This window comes from Hermetia illucens, chromosome 4 (assembly GCF_905115235.1).
Source record: "Hermetia illucens chromosome 4, iHerIll2.2.curated.20191125, whole genome shotgun sequence".
In the NCBI taxonomy this organism is placed as follows: Eukaryota; Metazoa; Arthropoda; class Insecta; order Diptera; family Stratiomyidae; genus Hermetia; species Hermetia illucens.
The window spans coordinates 17069337-17094128 of record NC_051852.1 but is presented as its reverse complement, the minus strand read 5'-3'; the positions used below and the strand labels follow the sequence as shown (position 1 = coordinate 17094128).

Below are 24792 nucleotides of genomic sequence, written 5' to 3'. Positions count from 1 at the left end.
TTAGCCGTCACAGCGCGGCTACGGCGTATATGACGGCCATGGTCAAAACCAGCTGTTTGTGTGTTTTCCTGTTTTTGTAGGGCAGACATTTCAGACGTCGATATTATTTTCGTGACTGGAGCAAAGTGAATTACAGCAGGTTTGCCGCCACGCATGCACGCGCACTAACGATTTCCAACTATCGAAAGGAACCACAACGAATTCAGCTCGGCAATTTTCACAATAGAAGGGAAATGACAGTCAGATGAAATGCAATGGGGTCGCAGACCTTAGACATATTTCGCCAAGGCGTTTGGGCTTCGTTCACCGGAGGCTGGTTCTATGATCCCCATCAGAATGTGTTCTGCAACGCGGTGCACTTGTACATTTGGTTGTTTTTCCTCTGCACACCTTTCTTCACGTACCTGGTAAGTGACTGAGCGAATCCATTGTCTTCCCGCTGTCATACAGTTGGCACTTGACTTCGTTTCAGTACTTCCCGAAAACATACGCAACATGGGGCACTTACAGTGTCGTTACCGCGTGCATGATGGCTGTTTTGAAGGGGGTGAACATGGCCCTGCACATGCTGTACGATCGCTCGCAGGCCATGTCGGAAACCGGTTCGAAAAAAGCCATTAGGTAAGACCGTTCTCCCTTGACGTGATGAGTCAAAGCTAACATGCCGGAATGTTGCGGTATTGCAGGGACAGCGAGTGTGGCGGTATCGAGATGCAGGTGCTGGGGCTGGAGAATGCTTTGAGATCGTCTACGAAGGGGCAGACGTATGAGTGCAGTGCGGCGAATAGCGTCGCATCCTTGGAATGCGAGGATAATAATGCCAGCACAATCGGTAAGTAGACACTGGAGATCCTTTTTACAAGGAGATATCAGTCCTATAGGACAAATCTAACTATGACCGCAACAATAGACAGTCCCAATTCGAATTTGATCCGGATTTAGGTAATTGAGACTGCGTAAGTTCAGCGTCTTTGAGAACCGTTCTCATTGAAATTTCCAGTTTCTACGGAAATCTCACTATCAGCGATTTTGTCGGTTGAGTTAAAGCCCTGTTCCGTTCGACGGGTACCTGTACTTACGCATCCATAGGTAAACCAGAAATTGTCTTCAGCCGTCAATATCTAACAAAAGGGGGTGCCTCCGTGGTGGAACCCTTGATTACTGTAGCAGGTCATGCAGTGAAAGAGTTTGTATAATAGAATTACATTCTATGCTGGATCTATTCAAAAGGAGATCATCTTCCTAGAGACGAAAGAAAAATACACAGCCTATCATTAATCCAAGCATACCGAGAAGAAGAAGGAAGCAAACGGATGTAGAGTTCAATTTGATAAGGGGATCTTATTCTTCTTGAGCGTTTCTTCTGTTCCGAGAGCGGGGTCGGCTTATCTAGGTCGGGTTCGCCACCCTTCCCGGTTATAGGCTTGTTCCGGGTGGAGTGGAGAAGTTACATCACAATCTAGCGTATCAGTTGGCATCATCGAAAATGCCCCTCACAATTTCTGCTCGGTGAATGCAACTTGTAACTGTTGGGGTGTAGGACAGAATGTGACTTTCCTCCGTCATGGCATAGGACCCCGTAAAATGAGTTTGGGAAATAAAAATTTGGGATTTTTTCTAAATCTTTTCATCGAGAAAGAAAACTCGCCGGCAATTCCACAATAAAAATGTTAATAAACCCAACCAAACCAACTGGACTGCTGTCGACAACGGCTCAAGGGAAATGATCGGTCCGCCGACGACGACGCCACAGCACACCCGTCTCAGTGGTGTTCGTTAGAAGCAGGCAAGACGAAATCGTTTTAAGGCAGCTTCATTTGGGGACCGCGGTTGCTGCTGAGGAGGAAGAAACGGCTTTTGGAGTCTGGTCGCTTATGGTTGATGGAGGCACTGTGGTCCTCGATGTTGGCGGTAGTGATGTTGGATCTTTACACTGCTGGGCTGTTAACAGAGGTATTAACCATGCTGAGCCACATACGGGAAACTCTTTACGAGGGTGGAAGGGGGAGACAGGCATCTTGATGTCTCTGATTGGAGAACAATTCACGCAGAATACTGAGTGTTGTCTCGTTAATAGCGTCCTATATAGCTCAATGCACCTATCGATGAGCGCTCTGGCGGCCCTGACGGTTTTCTAATTCGAACGGCGAATTGCTTCCGGCCATCTTCTAAATCTGGCCACAATAGCAAGGCAGTACTGCAACTCTGGGCAGAATGGAAGCCTGGTGAGGTTGACGTGCACATTATGGAACCGCCCCTTCGTGACGAAGTTGCCCAAGGCTGTGTGGTTATGCCAATGAATTTTAGTCCACTGGCAGGGATCACACAATGATTTGGGCACCAGTCAGACCAACAAAATTTCGAGAATACCAGGCATGCGGTGGACGTGACCTTCGGGTGTGAGAAGTTATGAAAATCTGGTAGGTCAAAGTAAGTCAAAGGATCGGACATCGCAGGAGATGATGAAACCGTCGATTATGGGCGACTGGAAATCCAAGCTCGATGTAGTTGGGATGCGTTGAGACTCTTGGTCCTTAGCTTGTGCCAAGCCAATGAAATTTGAATGGAACACTACAAGCAGGTAGGTGGTGACGCGACCGAGCGCATCAGCGAGCACGTTTTCTTCTCCCTTGACGGGAGCCAGCTTAGCATTGAAGAATAAAATCCAGCTGGCGCTTGCCTGGACGAGTCCTTTTTCGAACGTTGAAATGCCGTGAAAACAAGGGCCTTAATCGGGGTAGATCGTAAATTTTCTACCCAAGAGAACCCTTTGAAAGTCTTAATAGTAGCATAGATGGCCAGAAGTTCGCGGTTGTAGGTCCCGTCAGAAAGCTTCCTGAAGAAGAACACTGGTGGTCACCATTCTCCATGACGGTGCTGCTGTTCGACGGCTGCGTCGATAGCCACGTCCAAAATGTCGGTGCGTAGAGTTCATGTGGGTTCAGATCTAAGAAAGGTGGCGGTAGCTGCCTCAGCGATGATGACTTTGCTGTGAAGGAAAGAGATGTCTGCTTCCTTTTTCTTCTTCAGAGGAAGAATTTGAGCATTTCGCTGAGGAGCGCCAAGATACGGGCTGTGTTTGAGATGCATCACGGATAACAATTTAGCAATCCCATGTACTGATGAAGCTCGGTGGGGGACTGCCACTGAAGGAATCTTTCCATGCCCTTGATTTTTGTGGAGTTTATTTGAAACCGTCTTCGGCGGAAACGATATACTCCAAGTATATTACCTGCTTTTTCCCGATCGTGCGCTTTTCAGCATTGAAGCGGAGCTTGGCACTGTGAAAGATTTCACAGAACCGATGAAGATGTCGAAGATGCTGTGCTTGATCCATGGAGGTGATAATATCCAGATATGACTTTGTGAAAAGGAGGACGCCAAAAAGATGGTCCATAGTCCATTGAAATGATTGTGCTGTATTGCGTGATCCTAGGGAAGATCGAGTAAATTCGAAAAGCCTAAAAGGTGTTGTAACGGAGGCCTTCGGTATTTGCTCCTCAGCAATCCGGATCTGGTATAACTCCATCTTCAAATCTGAAAAAAGTTTCGCCTGGCTTCTGCAGTACATCATCGATGGAAGGATTACCGATCTGGAGTTGTATTGACTTGAGTCACTTGTAGTCGCTCCTGATGCGTCAAGCTTTGTTGGGCTTCGGGACATAGTGTTACCGTCTCGTTCACTGGCTGAGTGAAGCCCGCATAATTTTCAAAACCAGAATTCATTCAAACTACTTTTTGTTTTCGGTGAGGCTGTTAAATCTCCGAGGGTGCTCGGAATTCGCCAAGCCAGACGTATGTATGTGGCAACGAAGCGGAAGGTCAAGCAGCTCGATTGCCGAGCCGTTTGCCTGAGTAAGGTCGACGAACTCATGCATGATGCAATGGTGGTTAAACCTTAAAGAATGTAATAAATTTTTCGGTTGTGTAGTTTCTGAGAATGGGTCCGTGAAAGAAATGATAATTTTCGGCCCCCTACACTCCACATCTTTCTAACAGATGTTAAAACTAACACAGGCATCAACAAGTATTAATCGAGACTTTGGTGAAAAAAATGTGCATCAACTTTTACATATATGGAGAGACCCCCCCTCTTGATGTAATTCACTGTATGCGTGAGCGTTCGCAGTTCCCACCTTTCTACCAAATTTGGTGTCAATCGCTACAACCGTTTCCGAGAAAAATGCGTCTGCCAGACAGACAGAGAGTAAACCGATTGTTGTTGTGTTTCATGCCTTAGTCCCGCCGGTTGCTTCCTCTTTAGTACCATCATCGGAAAGGATAAGATGGAGCCAGAATTGGCTAAAAATTTGGCGTACAATTTTTTTCATTCACGAGCAGGTGGTTTTCTGTGGGATATGAAGAAGTGCATTGCACCCTGAATCAGGAACGGTGTTACCTTGTTCCTTGCTTGATAATCGTAGGTGTGAGAGAACCAACAACCTGCCGCCATCTGCGCTGCGCACTGGCGATCTGTCTCGTGGTCGGTTTCGAGATTTTGGTATGAAATCCTTTACGCTGGTTTTTCCCTGCATTCGAGTGAGAGACATAAGCTAGGTAGTCGAGACGCCTGAGCTGCTGTGGTTGCTATTGATGGTATACTAACTGTCGCGGTGAATGAGTACTTATTCCAAAAATAATTCAGGTAGAATGCCCAGTCGTATGCTCTTTTCCGCGCTAGTATAGCTAACGTCGGGGTTTCTGTATCCTGCCTTCAGCATTGACCTACCCGAGGTTTCCTCCTTCTTGGGTTCGGGCTCTTTGGGAACATCCGTCTCTGGTGGTCTGATCTTTGCTGTTCGCCTCTTCTTCGGCTCCATCGTTCGTAGCTTACGCTTATCCTGAGCCTTCTTGAGAACCTCTACCGGATCCAAGCCTTGCTTCAGATAACACAGATACCGGCTCCTGAGAAGCTATATTTTACAACAGTCTCTTGCAGTCTGTTGTTTAACCCCAACCGTATTATTTCCTCTGGTGATCCCCAAGGCTCTATACTTGGCCTCCTACTATTCCTGTTTTTTATTAATGGCCTCGCCTTCATCCTCACTTACTTTATCCTCCCTAGCAGGACTATCCCTCTGTGTGGACTATCCTTGCCGGCTCCATATCTTCAATCTCCCTTCCCTGCAACAATGCCGCATCTTTATATATATGTGTAACTTTTTCGAGCTCCATAATTGCCTTATGGACAGCTCTACCAATTCCGATATTATATCCGGTTCTTATGCAGTTACGTCGAATCGGAGAAGCGATCGAGAATGCCGGTCTTTTTTCCGACTGACGGAGAAACATGCAGTACGTTTGCGTCATCCTGGATAATCTTCGGGTCTAGAATTGATAGAACTATCGCATCTACTTGTGTCGGAGCGTATCATATGCGCTGCGTATGAACGTTTCGACGGTGATTTCATGAGAAGGATTGCTATGTTTCGCTCAACTAAGGTGAAACATTACTCCAAGGCATTTCAATTAGTAAAGTGATAGCTTTTTTATCAAGAGTCAATGCACTTTTTTTATCAGCCTGTCGTGGGACCTAAGAGATTAGGTAGGACATAGCGTGGTGGAATAACGGACCCATACTTTATTTATTTTTTTTCCTGATTTCATCACTTTTATTTTTACTCTATGGGGGATAATACTGGTATCAGAACGCTATATAAAGACCAATCCTTATCAGAGCTATTGAGTTTCAAATGATCTGCCTTAGCATTCGATCATCTGGTTGAATGCTAAGATTTCAAATTCCAAGCTCCTCGAAAGTTACTCCGTCTTTCATTGTTACCTGTTAAGTCCCTTTTGCGTACGGAAGCCTCTCTTCCATCTAAGATTCCGTCACCATTCGAATCATTCCCCCAAACCGTAAGTTTGGGGGTGATAATGATTCTTTGTATATTTTCATTACCTCAGCCTCCCTTATGCGAGGATTTTTTTCGAGAAATTATCAGAAGCCCTAACCGTTTGGTTCCCCTCTCTTCCTTGTGTCCTCTGTGATACTCCCGACCTTTCTTCCCTTCCCAATAACTCCTCCTACAATTTCCTTCCTTTATCCACTATCATTAACACCTATGCAGCTCTAAAATTTAACCTTTCGAGTAATCATTTAAACCGCACTCTCCATTATTGTGTGACCAAGCATCTTCTATTTCGCTCTATCAGATCTCCTTTTTTACGTCCCCTCCTCTGCTAAGTCCCTGCGTTCTTACACAGTCTGGTTCAATTAATGTCCCCAAAGCTCCATGAAATACTCATTACCAGGAAGACGTTCCTATCTTTTGGAATCTATACTGACTTCGTTCTTTTCAAAACTATGCTTCTAATAATCAAGTCCAGGAAGGAATATCTGGCAGCACACTGGAGTTCGAAAACCTCAAACCATTCTGATCCCACATACGCAATTCCCCGGTCCCGTCCAGCTATATCTTCCCTTTATTAAATTCTGTGGTTCCTCTGCTAATCTCCACCAATCTAGCTTGCGCCTATCTTGCGATTTACTCTGGCGCTACTTGTTCTCAGTCTGTATCCCCTCTCCTCCTTCTTCTACTCTCTCACGAGTGGATGTAATTTGCCTCGCATCTCCACCTCCTTACCCTTCTCTTTGTCGAGTATCTCATTAGCAAACTTGACGCCAATATTGGCCCGGGTCACAACGGTCTTCCAAACCTCTTTTCTCTTAAAACTGGCCAGTCCACTTCCTTTCCCCTCTCCATTATTTTCAACAAGAACCTCCAAGAGAACCATTTTCCGAGCCTGTGCTGAGAATCATCATCCCATATCACTCCTCTTCTCCTGTTCCCTAATCTTGGAAAGGTATGTCAGTGACTGGTTGTCTGCCCATTTTGGTAACATCGCTTTGTTAAGCGTAGGTCCACTGCCTCAAATCTGCTCTACTTCACCGACAACGTGGTCGAATGTCTAAATTTACGGCAGGAAGCGCATACAATCTACACTGCCTACTTTGAAACTGTAAATCACGAGATGCTTTTGTCCAAACTCATTTTTCTCAGCGGTTCCATATCACTTGTATCACGGCTTGCCTCTTACCTTTTCCACTGATCCTACCGCATCTCTTTTGATGACCTCACATCCTATTCCTTTTCCCCTCCTCTAGAGTCCCACAGGGCTCTATTCTAGGCCTTTTATTACTGTTATTCTTTATCAACAATCTTGTCACTCCATACTTGTCTCTATTTGTTCTATGCAGACGTCACTAAATTGTTTTCCACTATATTGTTGCCTATGGACTGTGTCGCCCTTCAATCAAGCCTAGATAATCTGGTTCGCTGGGGCTCCCGTAATGGTTTAGCGTTAATCGTTAGGAAGTGGCACCCTATGTGCTATTCACACAAATCCTCATCCACTTCCTTTCACTGAGGAGGGATGTTGCTTATCATATCAGATCTGCACTCAAGACCCCGGAGTCACTTTCGATAATAACCTCCGCTTCGACACCCACTTCCTCAAATTCACCATTCGAGCTGCAAAATTGTCGAGCTATATACTTCGCACCTCCTCTGTTTTTAACTCTATTTAACCCTCCTTAACTCTCTTCAACTCCCTCGTGAGAAGTATCCCCGAGTACTATTTCGTGATCTGGTCATCCTCCCGTAACTATCTTGCCCTTGAAAACATGCAATGAAGATTCACCCGTTCCCTCTTCTTTAAATTTGTTTTTCCTTGTGTGGATTATCCCTCCCGCCTTCGCTTTCTGAACCACCCCTACAGAAACGTGGATTTATGGATAATTTTCAGACTTTCTGATGAACTGGACCTGCCATCCTGCGTCTTGTAATACATGCAACGCAGACATTTTCAGCGTGTCCTTCACGGGGCTCGAAATATATTTCAATTCCCTGATTCCATGACTTTTTCGGTGTTATAACACACAATAGCTTGGTTTTCCTTAAACTTTTCTCCTTTCAGTAATTTTAAGCATCGTTTAGGGTTATCGCTTTCTCCTTCTTCTGAGGGCAATAAGTAACTGGAGTTTACTCTGTTTATTGTCCATTAATAAATAATAAACCATGTCTGTATCCGAGGTTCGCCCATTTTGGTCTACTAAGTCAAGCCTGATATTGTTTCGGAAGCCCTTGGCGTAGACTCAACACCTGGGACATCCCAAATATTTTTACTTCCGCAGCAAATATATGTATATTTTTGTAGGTAAAGCAAATACATCATCAGGTCATAGGCAAAGTGACTGCTTATCTAATCCATTAAATTATGAACTTTTTTCTAATTCAATGAATGCAAACTTCAATTAACTTCCTTCTCTTCGTAGATTTTAAAGTCGACGTTCATAGAAAAAACAGTTCAGGATCTAATGAAAGTACCCTCGACCAGAATACCGAATCAGCAGCGCCAAAAAAAGTTCAAACAAGCACCATCGATGAAAAAACAGACAACCGCAATCAGAAGAGTATTCAAAACGAAGTAAATAAACTCGAAGAAGCCCCAAATTGTTCTGAAAATGAAGGCGAAATGGCCGGTGCCGCTAGCGTTGAAATCGTCGAGAAAACTCAAAGCTTTAAAGCCCGAACCGGAACTAAACCTAAATTTAAAACTAAGTTGAATCGTCAAAGTAGTTTAGATATTTCGGAAATAGCAAACGCTTATAGCATACACTCTCACGGCAGCGAAGATCCGCACACCTTAAACTTTCACTTAGCCAAACTTCAACGACACAATAGTTCTGATAGTGCAGAAGACAATCCAAATCGGAGCATATCATCGAATAGCTTTCACGATCAGCATCATTCAAAAGGACCGAAAAATAGTATGCATTCATACTTAGAAGGCGTCTACACTAAATCAGATTTGGGAATAGAAAACTTAGAACAGGACGGAACCAAGTTTTCCTTGGAGCCATGCAAGCATATGCGGAAAGACTCAAACGGTACAATGTCGGCTCTGCAACTTCCTCTCGAGATCTCTAACAATAATGCTCGCAAACGGCGACATTCTAATACAGGCTGTAAAGTGATAAATATGCCGTCCACAGGGGTGAGGCGGATAAAAAGTGCAGCTTTAGAAATTCCATGCCTACAACCATCGGTTTCAAACTTATCTGCGCATCCAAATAGTGCGGAAACAATTTCTGGACGACAAATCAAGAACCCTCAAAGCGCTATTCTTCCACCGCCAAGTAAATGTTTGGTTCGGAATCCTCATTTGAATTTATGTCCTAAAATTGACAGTCTTTCTGGGATCGCGAACGCTGGTATAGACCCTGTCTACCCCATAGCGGAGCAAGTCGATGAAAAGAACAACTTACCCGACGATTTCACCGAACATTCGGCGTTAGAAAAGAAAGGAAAAAACCTGAGTAGTTTTAGTCACAAACGATGTTCAATGACAGAATCAGAATCCGACTTGGATCGTCCTCGGACACGCTCAACTGACTCGGATGCCGACATCAATGGATCCAGCTCTCCTTTATTAACTAGACTAGGACAGCCGGAAAACCATGAATGCAGGGAGCGTAAGGCAGGGTCTATAAATTTAAGCAGAATTAATTATAACAACGACTGTGCAATACGGTCCCGTAATAAGAGCGGAGATTCAGGTTGTCCATCGAGTGATTGTGAACAAGCGAGCGCTAGCTCGAAGGACATGTTGCTAGCAAGTAGTAGTAAGTGCAATTCGAAAGTAAACAGTTCAACAAATACTGGAAAGGGTTATAGTAGGGAGGATAGACCGTCGAAAAACGAAGCCGGACCGAGTACAAGTCAGAAAGATTCAAAGAGCTTAGGGGCCATCCCAAAAACTTCAAGACGATCTGAAGAATTATACTCTCAATCCGATGAATTACAAAGTGTTATCCAGAAGTCACCAAGCAGTGGCTCCTCTTCAACTTCACTAAGAAGTTTCTTCTGTGAAAGTTTCTCAAATGAAATTTTTGATAACTGGGTAATGATTAAAGCCACGAAAAATAATATGCTTCCCATCACTTACATGGCAGGTGATGGAACAATGAATTCTCTATCAAGGCGAGCTATGATGGATGGCAACTATAAATTAACTCCGATTCTGCATAGATCAAATGCAACAAAACGTAGAAAAAAGAGCCAAGATTTCCTGAAGAACGAAGCAGATTTGGCTGGTACTTTGGAGACAGAAAACGATGAAGCCCAGACAACAACTAATATTACAAATTTCACATTGGAAGACTTAATGCAACCATATCCGGATCGGTTCACAATACAAATGGCACAACGAGCAGCGGTTTTGAATGTAAGAGGAACAGACTTCAACGAATCGGCGTACAGCGACTATTGGCGTAGTTTGTCAACTGAAAAACAAGTCCCGCCCAAGCGATGCTACAAGTATCGACTGAAATGCTTCGGCAGCAAGGAATTGAAGATTAAAATGGATAGATTGCAGCTATTGGCCCTCTTCGATAGGGACTTGAATTGGTTTCACGTCGTACTGTCGGTACTGCTCTCGGCGATGGTGTGCTTCCTCGGTTCAACAATTCTGAACTTGGGTATATATAAGGATATATGTGCCTTTTTGTTCTGCTTAGTGATAGCAGGGAGCCAATATTCGCTGCTGAAAAGCGTACAGCCTGATGCAGCGTCACCGGTTCATGGATTCAATAAAACCGTGGCATACTCGCGACCAGTTTATTTTTGCCTATTTTGTAGTTTGCTTCTTCTATCGCGTTACATATCAAATGAAATCAGGAGCGATGCAGCTTGGCGAAGTCCGCAAACAGTCTATATCTTCGGATTGTCTATTATGCCCGAAGCTCTGTTTAGTACGTTGACTGATTGCATATCGATTATGTTGCTGCTGTTTCCGGTGCTGTTTAGTCTAGGCCTATTCCCACAATTCAACACGTTTTGCATGTACGTTCTGGAGCAGATCGATATGCACATGTTCGGTGGAAGTGCGGTTTGCAGCTTAGCCGCTTCCATTCTTTGTGTGACGAAATCAGTGATTGGGGTGTGTATCTTATATGGTCCAATCTACGGCGGATTGGCTGAGAAAAAGGGCACACAGCACATCTCATTCTCGATATTTTGTGCGATTCTAGTCTCACTGTCGTATCACTACTCGCGATGCGCAAGTGACTTCTCTCACATTTGGTCACTGATCAAGTCGAGCTTTTTCAACTATGCCGACGACGACGAAGAGGACATCGACAAATCGAACGCGAAAATCTTCAATTTAAACGAACGAACCGATGACGATGGAAACAATAACAATAAAGAGGAGAACAATGACAATAAAACTAACGATGACAAAAACACAGCGGCGGGCAGCTTGCAATCTGTGGACACTGAACAACCAGATCCATTGCCTAAGAAGCTGCAGAACACAGTGAATTGCAGATTGAAAAATGATTTGGTTGTATGCAGCGCGGTGGGAATTTTTATTCTTGCTCTTCATTCCACCACGGTGTTCACGGTCTTACAGCCCGACTTGAATGGTGTACTGTTTTCCATAGCGGGCGTGCTGGGCTTTTGTTTGCACTATCTACTTCCCCAGATGCGGAAACATTTGCCGTGGCTGTGCTTTGCACGACCGATTTTAAAACAGCGTGAATTCGGAAAGTTCGAAGTTAGTGATGCGTCTAAGATAATGTGGTTCGAACAGTTGTACGTGTACTTGTGCTTTTTGGAGAAAAATGTTTTGTATCCCTTGATCTTCATATCGGTCCTGACGGCTGATTCCACGAAAATCGTTAGTAAATTTGGACTGCCCTTGGGGACTACAATTGTTGCAGTTTGCGCTCTGAAAGGTTTGTAACAACACTTGATCTATTTAGATCTGAAGGATATTTACTTGGTATCTTCTCATTCCAGCTGTAAGAAGTTCGTATTCCGACACCGCTAACCAATACTTGATCGTTGCATTTTGTGTGCTCCTTTTCAAATTCGATTTTAGCTTCGCCAGTGAAACTTTCCTTCTGAACTACTTTGTTATTTCAACACTTTATCGAAAGTTATGTGAATTTCTATTGAAGGTAAGCAGCTACTATGCAAATAGTAATCTTCAACATTAAAATACTTTGTTTCCTTCCCAGATGCAATTCGTTGTAACATACATCGCTCCATGGCAAATTACATGGGGCTCGGCATTTCATGCATTTGCCCAACCATTTAGTGTTCCACATTCAGCAATGCTTTTCGTACAAGCTGCCATTAGCGCGACCCTATCAACGCCACTTAATCCATTCCTTGGGAGCGCGATATTCCTAACGTCCTATGCTCGTCCAATAAAGTTTTGGGAACGAGATTATAACACACGAAGAATCGATCATTCAAATACACGACTTAGTTCGCAATTAGAACGAGATCTTGGAGCCGATGACAATAATTTAAATAGTATATTTTATGAACATCTGACCAGGTCTCTTCAGCATTCACTTTGCGGTGATTTGCTGCTAGGAAGATGGGGAAATGTTAATCAAGGCGATTGTTTTGGTGAGTAGTTATGGTTGTATTTTTATAAGCTTCATTTTTTCGTTTACCATCGTGCACTTCCGATCAAGCTTACTATTTTAAAGTTTAATGGGAGATCAGATCAATTACTGATCTTTTTATTACCCTCCCAGGAGAGTTGAAATATGTCATACGAAAAGAGGAGAAACATCGGTAATAAATAAAGCCTTGTTGGTCTCCACTTTGGACTTTAAACTCCTCTGATTTTTATCTCGACAGTCTTTCAGGATTGGATTCAGTCCGACTGGCCCGTTTACCCTTTATCAGAGCAACGAGACTGCTGCGATCCCTTCGTCGTATGCTTCCTAAAAAATTGCAAGTCTGGTGCATTGCGATGTTTTAGTCTCACCGATTTGCCACTATTTTACAAACGATAGATTTCCTCGTTCTTAAATCGCTTCAATATGCCCCTCGCAGACCAATTAACGCTGTGAGACGCCGGTTTAATACCATAAACTCCTAAGATCAGAACTGCTGTGATAAGAACAAGGAGGCAGAGTCCAGCCGGCTTAGATCTTCAGAGCAAGCCCGCTAGTCATATGAATGCATTCAAAGCTCCCCCAACCTGCAGCTAGAGATCTTTCTGGGGTTAGATTTTTGTCTGATATTTTTAGTCTAGCGTAAAATTGATAGACAAGGGGTAGCTTCCTCCTAACTACAATTATTAGTTTTCAAGGTAGGTAGGTAGTATCAGTGGCCGCTCCGAGGAGCCCAATTAGTGCTGTGGTGCGCCGTTTTGATGCCACAAACTCCTAAGACCGTGACTGCTGTTATGAGAGCAGAGAGGCAAAGTCTAGCCGACTCGGACCTTCAGAGCCAGCCCGTAGAATTCACGAAGAAAAGCAGCTGTCACACCCTTCCTTCTCCGCAGCTTCGGAAATGCGAATTATAGGGTATGCCGAGCTGGCGACATGATCCCCTATGGGGCAGTGCCCCGTGCAGACCGCCGTATTCTTGAATGCATTTGCACGCGTCTGGAACAGGAGCTCTCGTGATCGGGCTATATTATAAGCGGACCAAATTCTCCTTGACTTGGCACAGCTTGTAAGTCTTCGCCTCCTAAGGTCCATGGCTGCCAGGTAGTGCGAGTAGACTCCGCCCCTGACAGCCGCCAACGAAACACCGACTGTATTCACCGAAGGGCTGCCAAGAGCAGAGCGTCGCCTGGCCAATCCGGCAGCCCGCTCATTTCGGTCGTATGCCCGGGAACCCAGAGGAGGGTGGGGCCGTCCAGACGGTTCAGCGCGTCTCTGCACTGCCCCACCAGCCTGGAAGAAATCGTCGCTGTCGGTCAGGATGGCTATGTTACGTTTGGGGCTCAAATCTCGCTCCAGCCATCGACAGACTTCCAATATCGCCAATACTTCCGCTTGGAATACACTGGCGAAACCTGGGAGACCATACGACTTGGATGCACTGTGTGTATTTGAGAAAACCCCCCGCGCCGACTCCACAGGCCATCTTTGATCCATCGGTAAAAAATACTAAGTCATAACCCTGCAGCACGCCGCCGGTCTTCCACTTGGCCCTGGTTAGAAAGCCCACAGCAAAGTTTATCGTGAATTTTAGCTTGTGTGTGGCATAGTCCGCGGGGAATGCCCAGATAAGAAGACTTTGCTGCCCAGCATCCGAACTCACGTAATATGACGGCACTGCACTCTGCAACGTATTTAATGTGGAGGTCTAGGGGGAGGAAATGTAGTACGTTGAGGGCATGTTTCGGGCAGCACTGCAGAGTCCCAGTAGCGTCATCCTATTGTATTTTTTGTTCCAAGCCTGCCACCATACAATAGAGCTATGTTAGGATCGGACACACTACAGCGGTGTACATCTAGAGAACCATCCTCCGCCGGAGACCCAATTTCTTTGCAAAGGTTCTCTTGCAAGCATAGAAGGCTATACAGGCCTTCTTAACCCTCAGTTCTATGTTCAATCTAAGATTTAAAATTTGGAGGAAAGAACCAATCTTTGTTCATTCAGCCGTGGTAGATGGAATTCAGGTATCCTTGTCTTGGTGGTGAATAGCATCAGTTCCGTTTTGGTTGGGCTTATGCCGAGTCCGCATCTTGTGGACCACAGGCACACCTTTCGCAATGCTCCTTCCATGATGTCGCCCATAATGGACGGAAACATCCCTGACACTAATATCACCAAGTCGTCAGCATACCCATTGTCGGTTATTAGGGTGATATCAAGGACCTCTTCCTCGCGAGAATACATGCTCTTGGTCAGTCCTGATCAGCGTCTCCTGTGCTTTGGAATAAATTAAAATTTTGAGCCTTTTGATGGTTCGGTCACCTCCGACCCAGGGCTCCTGTATTAGTGCGATGTCGATGTATTCCTCTAGGAGGAAGACAAACAGATTAGTCGAGTTGTACTTCGAGTGCTGCAGATTTGATTTATCTGCATTACCCGCAGCATGATCTGCTTGCGGGGGGCTTTGTCAGTCCCCGTCGGACCGTCGATCATCATCTCTTCCAACAGCTCGTTGGCGGCGTCGATTGAATCTAGGTCGTCGACCGGTTTTGCAGAGCAAAACACTTTTACCTTTGCGTTTCTGACCCAGCCCAGCGCCACAGGTAAGTGGCTCCTGGCTATGTCGCTGAAGGGTTTCGCAATTCGTGGCGCGCCGGCTTCGTGGCTTCGGATGTTGCTTAGCGTCTGAGCTCTTGGCCACTCTGCTCCGCTTGTGATCTTGCTCGACCTGGCTAGCCCGGCCACCAGGGTAAGGGTCTTATTTGAAACTGAAGGTGCCCAAGATATTCAGAGTTCGGATACTAAAGACCAAGCATATGGCCAGCAGACAAGCAGATCCTCGTTAGTTGGATGAGCCTACTCCCAGCCCGGCCCTACACACTCTTGGCCCGTCCGAAGACGGTTTCCAGCGGCCACTACGAGGAGGTCGTGTGAGGACTTGCCGAATTATGCAACTTCAACCTGAAGCATAATCAGACCAGGCCGCCATTAGTTATAGAGGAAATGAATGCCCTAGGTCCAAGCATTCGGAATATATACCGTGCTTGCCTAACACATGCTAATATTCCAACCAGCTGTCGTGATATGGTTATATTTATTCCCAAACCAGGAAAATCCCCCTAAACAGATGCAAAAAGTTTCCGACCGATTAGTCTAACTTCCTTTCTGCTAAAAGGACTGGAAAGACTAGTAGACCAGTTTATAAGAGATACATATATTCCTAGATGGCCACATCAGCAACATACTTATCAGAAAGGCAAATCCACGGAGGCAGCACTCCATTAGCTAACGGAAAAAATTGAGAAGGCGATACCCGATAAAGAAAACGCCTTAGACACATTCGCGGCGATTTTAAATGCGGCAAGACAGCATGGAATCGATCCGCTGTTAATCAGTTGGATCCTTTACATGCTATAGTGGAGAAAGATCCACATGTTGGTCGGACAGAAGTCTATTAAATCAGGGTGTCTTAAGAGTTGCCCAGAGAGAGGGGTTGTCTCCCTTCTGTTATGACTCCTGGTAATGGAGACCTTGCTATGCCTCCTGGAAGAAAAAAATGTCTGTCAAGCATTTACGGACGATCTAGCCGTAGTAAGTATCGGTAAGTTTGCAGGCACAGTATGAAACCGCCTGAATGCAACGCTGCATGTAATCCATGGTTGGTGCCTCCATAATGGACTCACGGTGAACGTTAGGAAGACTGGACTAGATATGTTTACTAAGAACGTCAAATGGGGCAGCTACATACTACCCATCGTAGCAGGGAATCCATCTGGTTCAAATAGTCACATATTTCAGAGTAGCGGTTTATCACGAAGTTCCCGTATTATTTTTAAATCGCGTTTACAAATTTTTAGTGCGATTCAGTTTTTGGGCTTTATCCATTTTATGTTCATTGAAGCCAGCACCACTGTTTCTACAACTTTATTTTCTTGGCCTTTCCCTTTTGCGGTAAGAGATCTTTTCGCCTTTTAGGGTCCTGCGAGCGTTCAAAAAAATCGTTTGCTCTCTCCCATCTCCTCTTTTCGAGTTTACCCCGCTTTGGGTTTGGAGGAGGCAACACTTCTGTAATGTTTGCTTACTTCATCGCGTGCTTTTAGTCCTTTATTCAGGACCACCTTGTGCTTGGCCTTTTTGAATTCGGACAACTCTTTATTATTTTTCCTCCAAACAGAGCGAAAGATGATTCACACTTATTCGAGCACTGCTTCTATGCTTCGTTTTCTATCTTTGCACTTCCGTGTTCGTTAGTTTTCCGGGAGCTCCCCTGACTTCTCTCTTTCACCGATTTTGGCATCGGGGGAGATCGCAGTACCGCCGAGTTTCTCCTAAATGAGTCCAGCCCTAGTTCTTGCGATATCTCAGGAAAAAGTGCATCGCCTCAACTGACGAATTTCCAGCTTGTGAGGCGTCTTTCCGTGGCTTTGTCACGGCTGTTCTCGGGAGTGATGTACGAGTATTTCTTTGATAGGCCTGTTTCTGTAGAGTAGTTGTAGAATTGGCCAATAATCCACCACCGAAGCACTTACTTGAAGCTTTAAATCTCTTGTTGATTGTGGGTAGGTGTCATGCTAGTACGATATTCGAGTTAGTTGAAAGTTAGCCCCTCATCTTGTTACCCTGGGTTTGAATCACGGTTTCACATGAATGTTTGAGTTTGTTCCGCTTCACAGCCTCATTGAAACTGACATAGAGAAGAATGGTTAGAGATCATACCCCACAGAGAGTAAACGTAAATATGATCATCAACGGCGCATCGGTTCGGTTCTTGGCAATATGCCACTCTCATCCTCCTCTTCCACTATGGTTTTCCTACAAGTTTGCATTTCTCCATTGTTCCGCACCAAGTAGTTCTAGTGCGACCCACCCGCCGGCCATCATAGGATGGAGGCGTTTCATTACATGACATAACTCTCAATGGAGCTTTTGCCCTTCTTTAATATGTGACATTTCCGCTTTCTGATCAACACACCAAAGGATATTTGGCCCGTACAGAATGATGTTCTTCATTTGTTATTGTCTCAGACCAGAATATTCGGATGATATGACGCAAAGATGAATTGATGAAAACTTGGTCGTTACTTTCCATGCACAACTCCCATAAAGTAGCACAGAGAGAAGGCAAGAAACAGCTTCCCACAGTCGGCAAAAACAACGCATCCTAGATATGGAGATTGTTCGGCGCCTTCGATGTTCTGACCATTAACGGAACAAGGATCATCGATTAAGCTTTCAAGATGTTCCTTGATCCATTCGAGGATGATTTTTGCTAAAATTGCGACAGCAGGAAACACGAGAATGTCCCTCGAGTTGTTGCACTCAAAGTCAGTGCCGTTCATCAGCATTTTAACAACCATCCCGTTGGTGGTAGGGATAATTTCACTTTTGTTTGGATGAACATCCGCAACCGTACTTCACAGTTTCTTGTCGTATCATCCACAAGAGGGGAAACTTCACGGGATGTTATACGATTCAGAGTCGTGTAGAAATGCTGGTTCCAACTCTTCAGCCACTCGTAATCAAGGTTTAGGAGCTAACCCTCTTATAGATCCATAGAAAGGTTGAGAACTATCTGCAAGTTCTTTCTTGATGTGGTATACGGCAGCTTCTGCTTCCCTCGCCAAGGCAATGGTGGAATTCCTTTTATCACATCGCACACCACGCTGATTTCTTGTATTTTTTCAGAGTAAAATGGAGCTCTAGCATGTCGCACTCACCTCCGCTCACAGCAATCAATAGAACTCTGAGCTCCTTATTTTCATCAATACGCCTCCATGTTTTCAAAGTCAGTGTGGTCTTGTGACATACTTTTTGGGGTATCGCGGACAACTTCAACATTTGATGGCGGTCCAATATTTTCGGGCGGGTTGTTTTGAGATTCTGCCGTGTGCGCAGCAAGAAAGCTTCAAGAGGGCAGTTGCGACATGCAAACATGGCCATTAGATGACGGTCCCTCCAAAGCACTAGTTAGAAAGCAACTCCTAAAGCTAATGCTGATCGAAACCCCTATGAGATTTTGGCAGATTTTCTGCTCAAACAGTGTACCGCCGATGAAGAAGGGGTGAAAGCGGCAGAAGCCTACAAACATTTCATGTCCGAGCAAAGTGTTATAAAGAGCCCATTTTAGCCTCATAGAAAGCATCTTTGACTAGAAAGTCCGTTGATGCGGAGCACTGCCCAATTATGATGCTCCTTAACGTGAGCCGGCATGGGTAGTCAAGATCTTATCAGAAACCCAGATCCCAGATCATGGAAGCCCGGATTGAGGTAATCGTCAGCAACAGTCTGACGTCGATCTTGCATCCTGAGAGTACCACAAAAGGGAGAAGAGTACTCTCCAGAGTTCCACCATTTTAATTTTCTTGAGTTTAGAATATTCAGTTTATATCGTTGAAATCGAACATCGTGGATCTCCATACCAGTGTCGAGATGCAGATATTCCAGGAACCAATTATAAAACGCTTTCGATAGTCAAAGGTCGTAGTCATAGATCAGCGGCTATCCAGCGTTTTGGTAGTAGGATAGTTTCGGTTGCGAACGTACGAATTTCTACCCCTTTATTATAGTGTATCCTTAAACCTCAGCCGACAAGACAATACTAAATCCTATCCCCCTTCATCATCATCATCATCAACGGCGCAACAACCGGTATCCGGTCTAGGCCTGCCTTAATAAGGAACTCCAGACATCCCGGTTTCGCGCCGAGGTCCACCAATTCGATATCCCTAAAAGCTGTCTGGCGTCCTGACCTACGCCATCGCTCCATCTTAGGCAGGGTCTGCCTCGTCTTCTTTCTCTTCTTTCTTTCTTTATCCCCCTTCTTTCCCTTAATAATCAGCCAACATTTTTGTTGAGGATCCGCACCCACTTGATGACGGACCGGACCACATGGGAAGCAACTTATTTTGTCTCTTGTAGTCCACGGACTCCTCTTTTTTTAAGTTAAACACCCAAGTTTTCCAAAAAAGTTGACCGATGGTTTCGTCCAGTGCAGAGGTAACTCATCAGACGCTGCCTAACCTCTGCCCTGGGAGCAGCTTGACCGAAAGTAGTGACAGGTGGTAATCGCTCCATTTATATATAATCGCAAACACGACATGAGTGCGAAATATATTCAAGTGAAATCCGTCGTATGTTAAGACCGAAACCAGGTCGAAGTGAATGTTTTGTTGAGGATGTTGGGAGTACTGAGTTCGCACCCACTTGATGACGGACCGGACCACATTAGAAGCAACTTTGTTCCTCTCTTTCGGTCATGCTGCTCCCAGTGCAGAGCGTCTGATAAGTTGGCTCTGCCCTGGACGAAACCGTCAGTTAACTTTTTTAAGCCAACATTGCTCGCTTAATATCCGTTTCGTTCGGAAACAAATTCAAAATTGAGTTCCAGTAACATTCGCAGTCAACAGAAGACGTTCTAAATCTTTAAAAATAATGGTTTTGTTTGTTTTTCATCTCCTCAAAAATTCAAATTCTAAATAGCCCTCCCTTTTGCAATTTCCAGTCTTGGCTTCAGATTATCTCAACTGTCTTGTACACATAATAGAATTAGGAAATGGTTTATGCACGTTTCAAATGAGAGGTTTAGAATTCCGAGGAACATACTGCCAACAGCGGGAAGTAGAAGCGATATCCGAAGGGATCGAGGACAACGATGGATGTTGCTGCTGCTCGCCCGGTCACTTGCCACACATGCTAAGCGCGAATGCAATGTTCTCTACACGATGGCTGGCATGGCAAGTAGTTGCCGCCCAATACGTTCTAGAAGGTTATTCAATTTCAGAGAATTTAGCTACAGCCACGTTACAGTTATTCGAATTTCGCAAAGTACTTATAACATATTACATTAAGGTAAAAGATGATTTCAATCTACCATAGAACCGCGTGAATTCTTACAACAGATCCTTCCATTTCCAGAGTATAATTTATTACGTCACACAAAGCCACAAACTGAACGAATGGCTGGCTCCAGGCCCCATTCAAGAGGCTCTAGAATCAACGCTTAATCGCCAATTCGTTGATCTAGATCCTATATTTAACTATAATCTCGATGAAGACTTCGACTTCCGTGCACTGGGAATAACTCGTGGTAGTTTTTGTTATGTGTACTTGAATTGGATCCAGTTTTGCTATTCGAAACGAATCGCGGAAAGGAATGCCGAAAATAACTCAAATAATGGTAGCAATGTAGATAAAAGCAGCCAACCAAAAAGCATGCAACCTCCACACAGTTCCAGCGACAAGGCAAGTAGCAACGAACCTAGTAAGGAGGACAGCGTGGAAAATGACTGTTCGAATGCTGAATCTGTTAATAACGACTGCATTATAACTAAGGACTCCCAACTAGTCTCATTATGTTTAGCTTTAGGATTGCTTGCTCGGCGATCTTTGGCGACCGCAAGCCATGGATCTTTGTCGGGCGTTGAATTCTTCCTGCATGGCCTACATGCACTTTTCAAAGGTGATTTCAGAATAACTTCCCCTCGCGATGAATGGGTTTTCGCTGATATGGAGCTATTGCATGGAGTCGTTGCGCCAGCGGTGAAAATGGGATTGAAATTACATCAGGATCACTTCTCCAGTCCAGATGAATACTTGGATCCAACAATTCTGTATGACGCTATAAAGAGCCATACGAAGGAGCTTGTCATATCACATGAAGCGGATCCGGTGTGGAGGAACGCGGTTCTCCGAGGTGCTCCGAACTTGCTAGCATTGCGACATGTAATGGAGGACGGTTCAGACGAATACCGAATCATTCGACTGACAAAACGATTTTTGAGCTTTAGAGTTATCAAATTGAATCGCGAATGTGTACGCGGTTTGTGGGCTGGACAGCAGCAAGAACTTATTTATTTACGTAATAGGAACCCAGAACGAGGAAGCATTCAAAATGCAAAACAGGCTCTGAGAAATATCATCAATTCATCATGTGATCAACCCATTGGCTATCCAATTTATGTTTCATCACTGACAACGTCTTACGCGGAAACCAATGAGCAGCTTTGCGAACTAATCGGAGGGTCAATAACGTTAGATTCTATTCAAAATTTCTTATTAAATTATTGGAAGCGTATCAAGCGGCGGTGTCAGGAGGGGTGCAGTAGTGGTAGTGGAGTGATTGATTGTGATACAACGAACGAGCTGTCCGGCAATTACTTCTTGCCTAGTTCAGCCGGGAATACTACAACGTTAACTTGTGGTAGCCAAAGTCTGCCTAGCTCCTCGATGAGGGGAAGTTTGGCAAGTATGAACAAACCATCGAATTCAGCTTTATTAGTGGGATTTTTGAATCGCGAAAGGGAGCCGGATCGTGAAAACGTACGTGAATGGTTAGGTAAGAAGAGCTTAACGTTACGGCCAACGGAAAGGAATGAAAGGGAAAAAATGTCAGCATCAACATCGTTTTCACCTAGCAATCCAGAGGGTGGATCGAAAGAGATATCCGATGCAGCGCGTAAGCCATTTCCTTATCCTGACGCTTATAAATTAGGAATTTCGCCCAACTCATCAGAACAGTTATCAGAACATGACCCAAAAGCCTCTTTTGAAATTGAACTTACAAAAAATCCCGAACGAAAGTTAGTGGAAATAAATAAGAAAGTAATAATCGTGGATGGAATGGAGGTATGCCTGTACGGTTTGATGTTGTAACAGCATTATTGATGAAAGGTCTGTGTATTTTCAGATTTACGATTGCCTTGACTTGGGACGTCGAATAGATGTGATATGGCCGAATGAGAAGATGCGACTGAATGGAGGGCGATCGTCGTGGAAGGATTGGTCACCAAAGGAGGGTATGGTTGGGTTCGTTGTTCACTACTGGCAACCAAACCATCCCGATCAACGTTTTCGCTCGAACGTCAATCGAACGCTGTACCTTGTTGCGATTGGCGATCGATTCGTTCCAGTTGGAGAGCGTGGAATTAAAGAGTATATACAAATTGGGAAAGATTTCGGCGTAGTCAAGTTACCAGAGATTGAACTGTCCTACTACATTCCAAAAGATGCCGAATGTTCAAAAGGAGCGACTAACTGTGATGCCGAGGAATTTAGCGTTGCCGTGGAAAGTCCTTCGCCTGATGAAATCGTCGAGACTAAGGTGAAGTAAGGTTTGTTGGTACCGAGTAAGATGGAAAATGGAGAGAAGGTAATTGTAAATTGGAACGTAACCCTTTTGTGAATAGAAACGAAGAATAGCGACCGCAACTCCTAAATTGATATGAACACGAAATACTAACTGAACAACTTTAACTTTCATGGCTTACAGCACTCGGTTGGGGGGTGCAAAGCATTTTTAAACTTATTTATGTTAAATATAAAATCGTTCGGAACATAGAGATAATAGTTGAATTATGTTTTAAGTCGGATTCGCCTCAACATTGTTTTTTTTTGTATCGCTATTCTCATGTAAGGATAATATATATACCATTAAGTGCAATTTCGCCGATATTAATATAAGATACATCCATGCATCCATGCAGACATACATACATTGCATTGCATCACATTTTTCTAATGCATCTTGTAAATATTTATATACTTCGATCAATTAGTGAATACATGAATATATAATTTCAATATTTAACGGTTTATAATTGTTTTTACCCCAATATGATGAAAGCCACCATAAGAAAACTTTTACAGGATAGGAAGGAAAATGATCCAGATTTTACTTTGTTGTCAGTATATCCATGGAGGGCCTCCTTTTCCTTTGTATCAGAAGCACCCAATAGTGCGTAACACTCTACTATTGATGCAGGATTCCCAGGACGCGCTTTACGGATGCAGTAAGGATCCATTCGCCAACAGATTCACGCTTCAACTTTCCCTTCAAAATGAGACAAATTCGAGCCTGGTACATTGAAAACTCGGCCCAGAAGCATTCCTTGTCAAAATGTCGATCAAATCTTTCGACAAGTACGAAATACGCCGTTAACCGCCAGCTCGTTGTGAAAGGAAAAACTCCAGTTTAGATTTTTTCCGTTAAGAATTGAAGGTGCCCTGAGTCTACCATTCCATGCCGGATGGACCAATTGGAAAGAGATTTCCTCTCACTTTTCTAGTCCATGGATTCCCCTTTTTAGACTAACACTAAAAGTTTAAAAATTGGGCGACTACGGTTTCGTCCAGGGCGGAAGGAACTCATCAGATGAAGCCTCTGCTCTGAGAGAAGGATGACTGAGGTTGTTCAAGGGCGTTGTTTGCTCGCTTATATTAATTTCCATGGGGACGAATTATATTCACCTTTAAAAACCGCATACAAATTCTGGACTAAGCAAGCTGAAATAATTTTTATTAAGAATGGAGGGAACCCTGCTAATGCCCTCAGGGTAGAGGCAGAGGCAACTTCTGATCAGTCATCTCTGGACGAGACCGTAGTCATCCAGTTAAGATTTGTAATGAAATTAAATCTATTTATGATGATCGAGTTATTTTTTTTTGTTGGAAATAGGGTAGGTGAATGCGTTTACGCACAGAATGTTGGACTCCCGCAACAGCACAATCCGACAGCCAACCAACGAAACACCTCCCTATCATCAGAGAACCAGCCTGGAACTGTTTGACACATTACTGCGGGCTAGCCCTCCCGCTCTCCCGGCTTTGGGAGCCTTCAAGTCAGGGAATTCCTTTCACCAACGGGAGGGGAGGGGAGGAAGGGAGTTGTCAATTCAGGGAACCCCTTACCGTCCGATTCCTCCACCGGTCGAGTTCAATCTTCTTCGCAATAAGAAGAGCCCGAACATAATACGCAATAAGATTCCAGTTGCCAGCGCTCTTTAGCATCTTTCTGACAATGTTGTCTGCATAAAGCTGCTGATGAAAGCCGTCCCACCTCTCGCAAGAAAAAAAGGTCTGTTCAACGTCCTCCGCCACTCCATTGCAGAACACACAATCAGGAGATCGCGCTTTCCGAATCCTGTGCAGGTAAGACTGAAAACGTCCATGCCCACTTAGAAGTTGGGTAAGGGAGTAATCAATCTCACCGTTCATTCGGTTCAACCACGGGTCTAATTTGTCGATGAGCCGCGCCGTCCATCTGCCCCTCGGCTCATTTTGTCAAGAAAGTTGCACTCGGTAAGGATGCGTGACGTTCTTCACGGACAACCACCTCTCTTAAGTTTTCGCCCTTACGACGGTAGATAGCTTTGCGCTCCTTGGCAAGGACAAACGTGAAATGAGTTTTCTAGTGTGCCTAGCATATTTGTCCATCTTACGGAATTGAAGGCATTTCTGACATCAAGCGTTATGAGGAGCACTATCCGTCGAGATCAGCGGCTGTGTGCCTCGGCTCGATGAACCGCATCTACGACCTCTATAACAGCATCCACTGTAGATCTTCCTGTTCTGAACCCGAACTGTCTTGCGCATA

The 24792-nt window shown here is 44.5% G+C and overlaps 1 protein-coding gene across 1 annotated transcript; it reads left to right on the top strand.

The window, feature by feature from the left end:
• The first annotated feature begins 17 nt into the window (after positions 1-17).
• Positions 18-23007, top strand: LOC119653727 (protein pecanex). Its single transcript, XM_038058635.1, has 9 exons — positions 18-407; positions 473-621; positions 687-832; positions 8279-11743; positions 11808-11968; positions 12029-12428; positions 19924-20270; positions 20337-22046; positions 22108-23007. Exons 1-9 carry the CDS (start codon positions 255-257, stop codon positions 22528-22530), a joined length of 6954 nt encoding a protein of 2317 aa, XP_037914563.1. The 5' UTR covers positions 18-254; the 3' UTR covers positions 22531-23007.
• The last annotated feature ends 1785 nt before the right edge of the window (positions 23008-24792 follow it).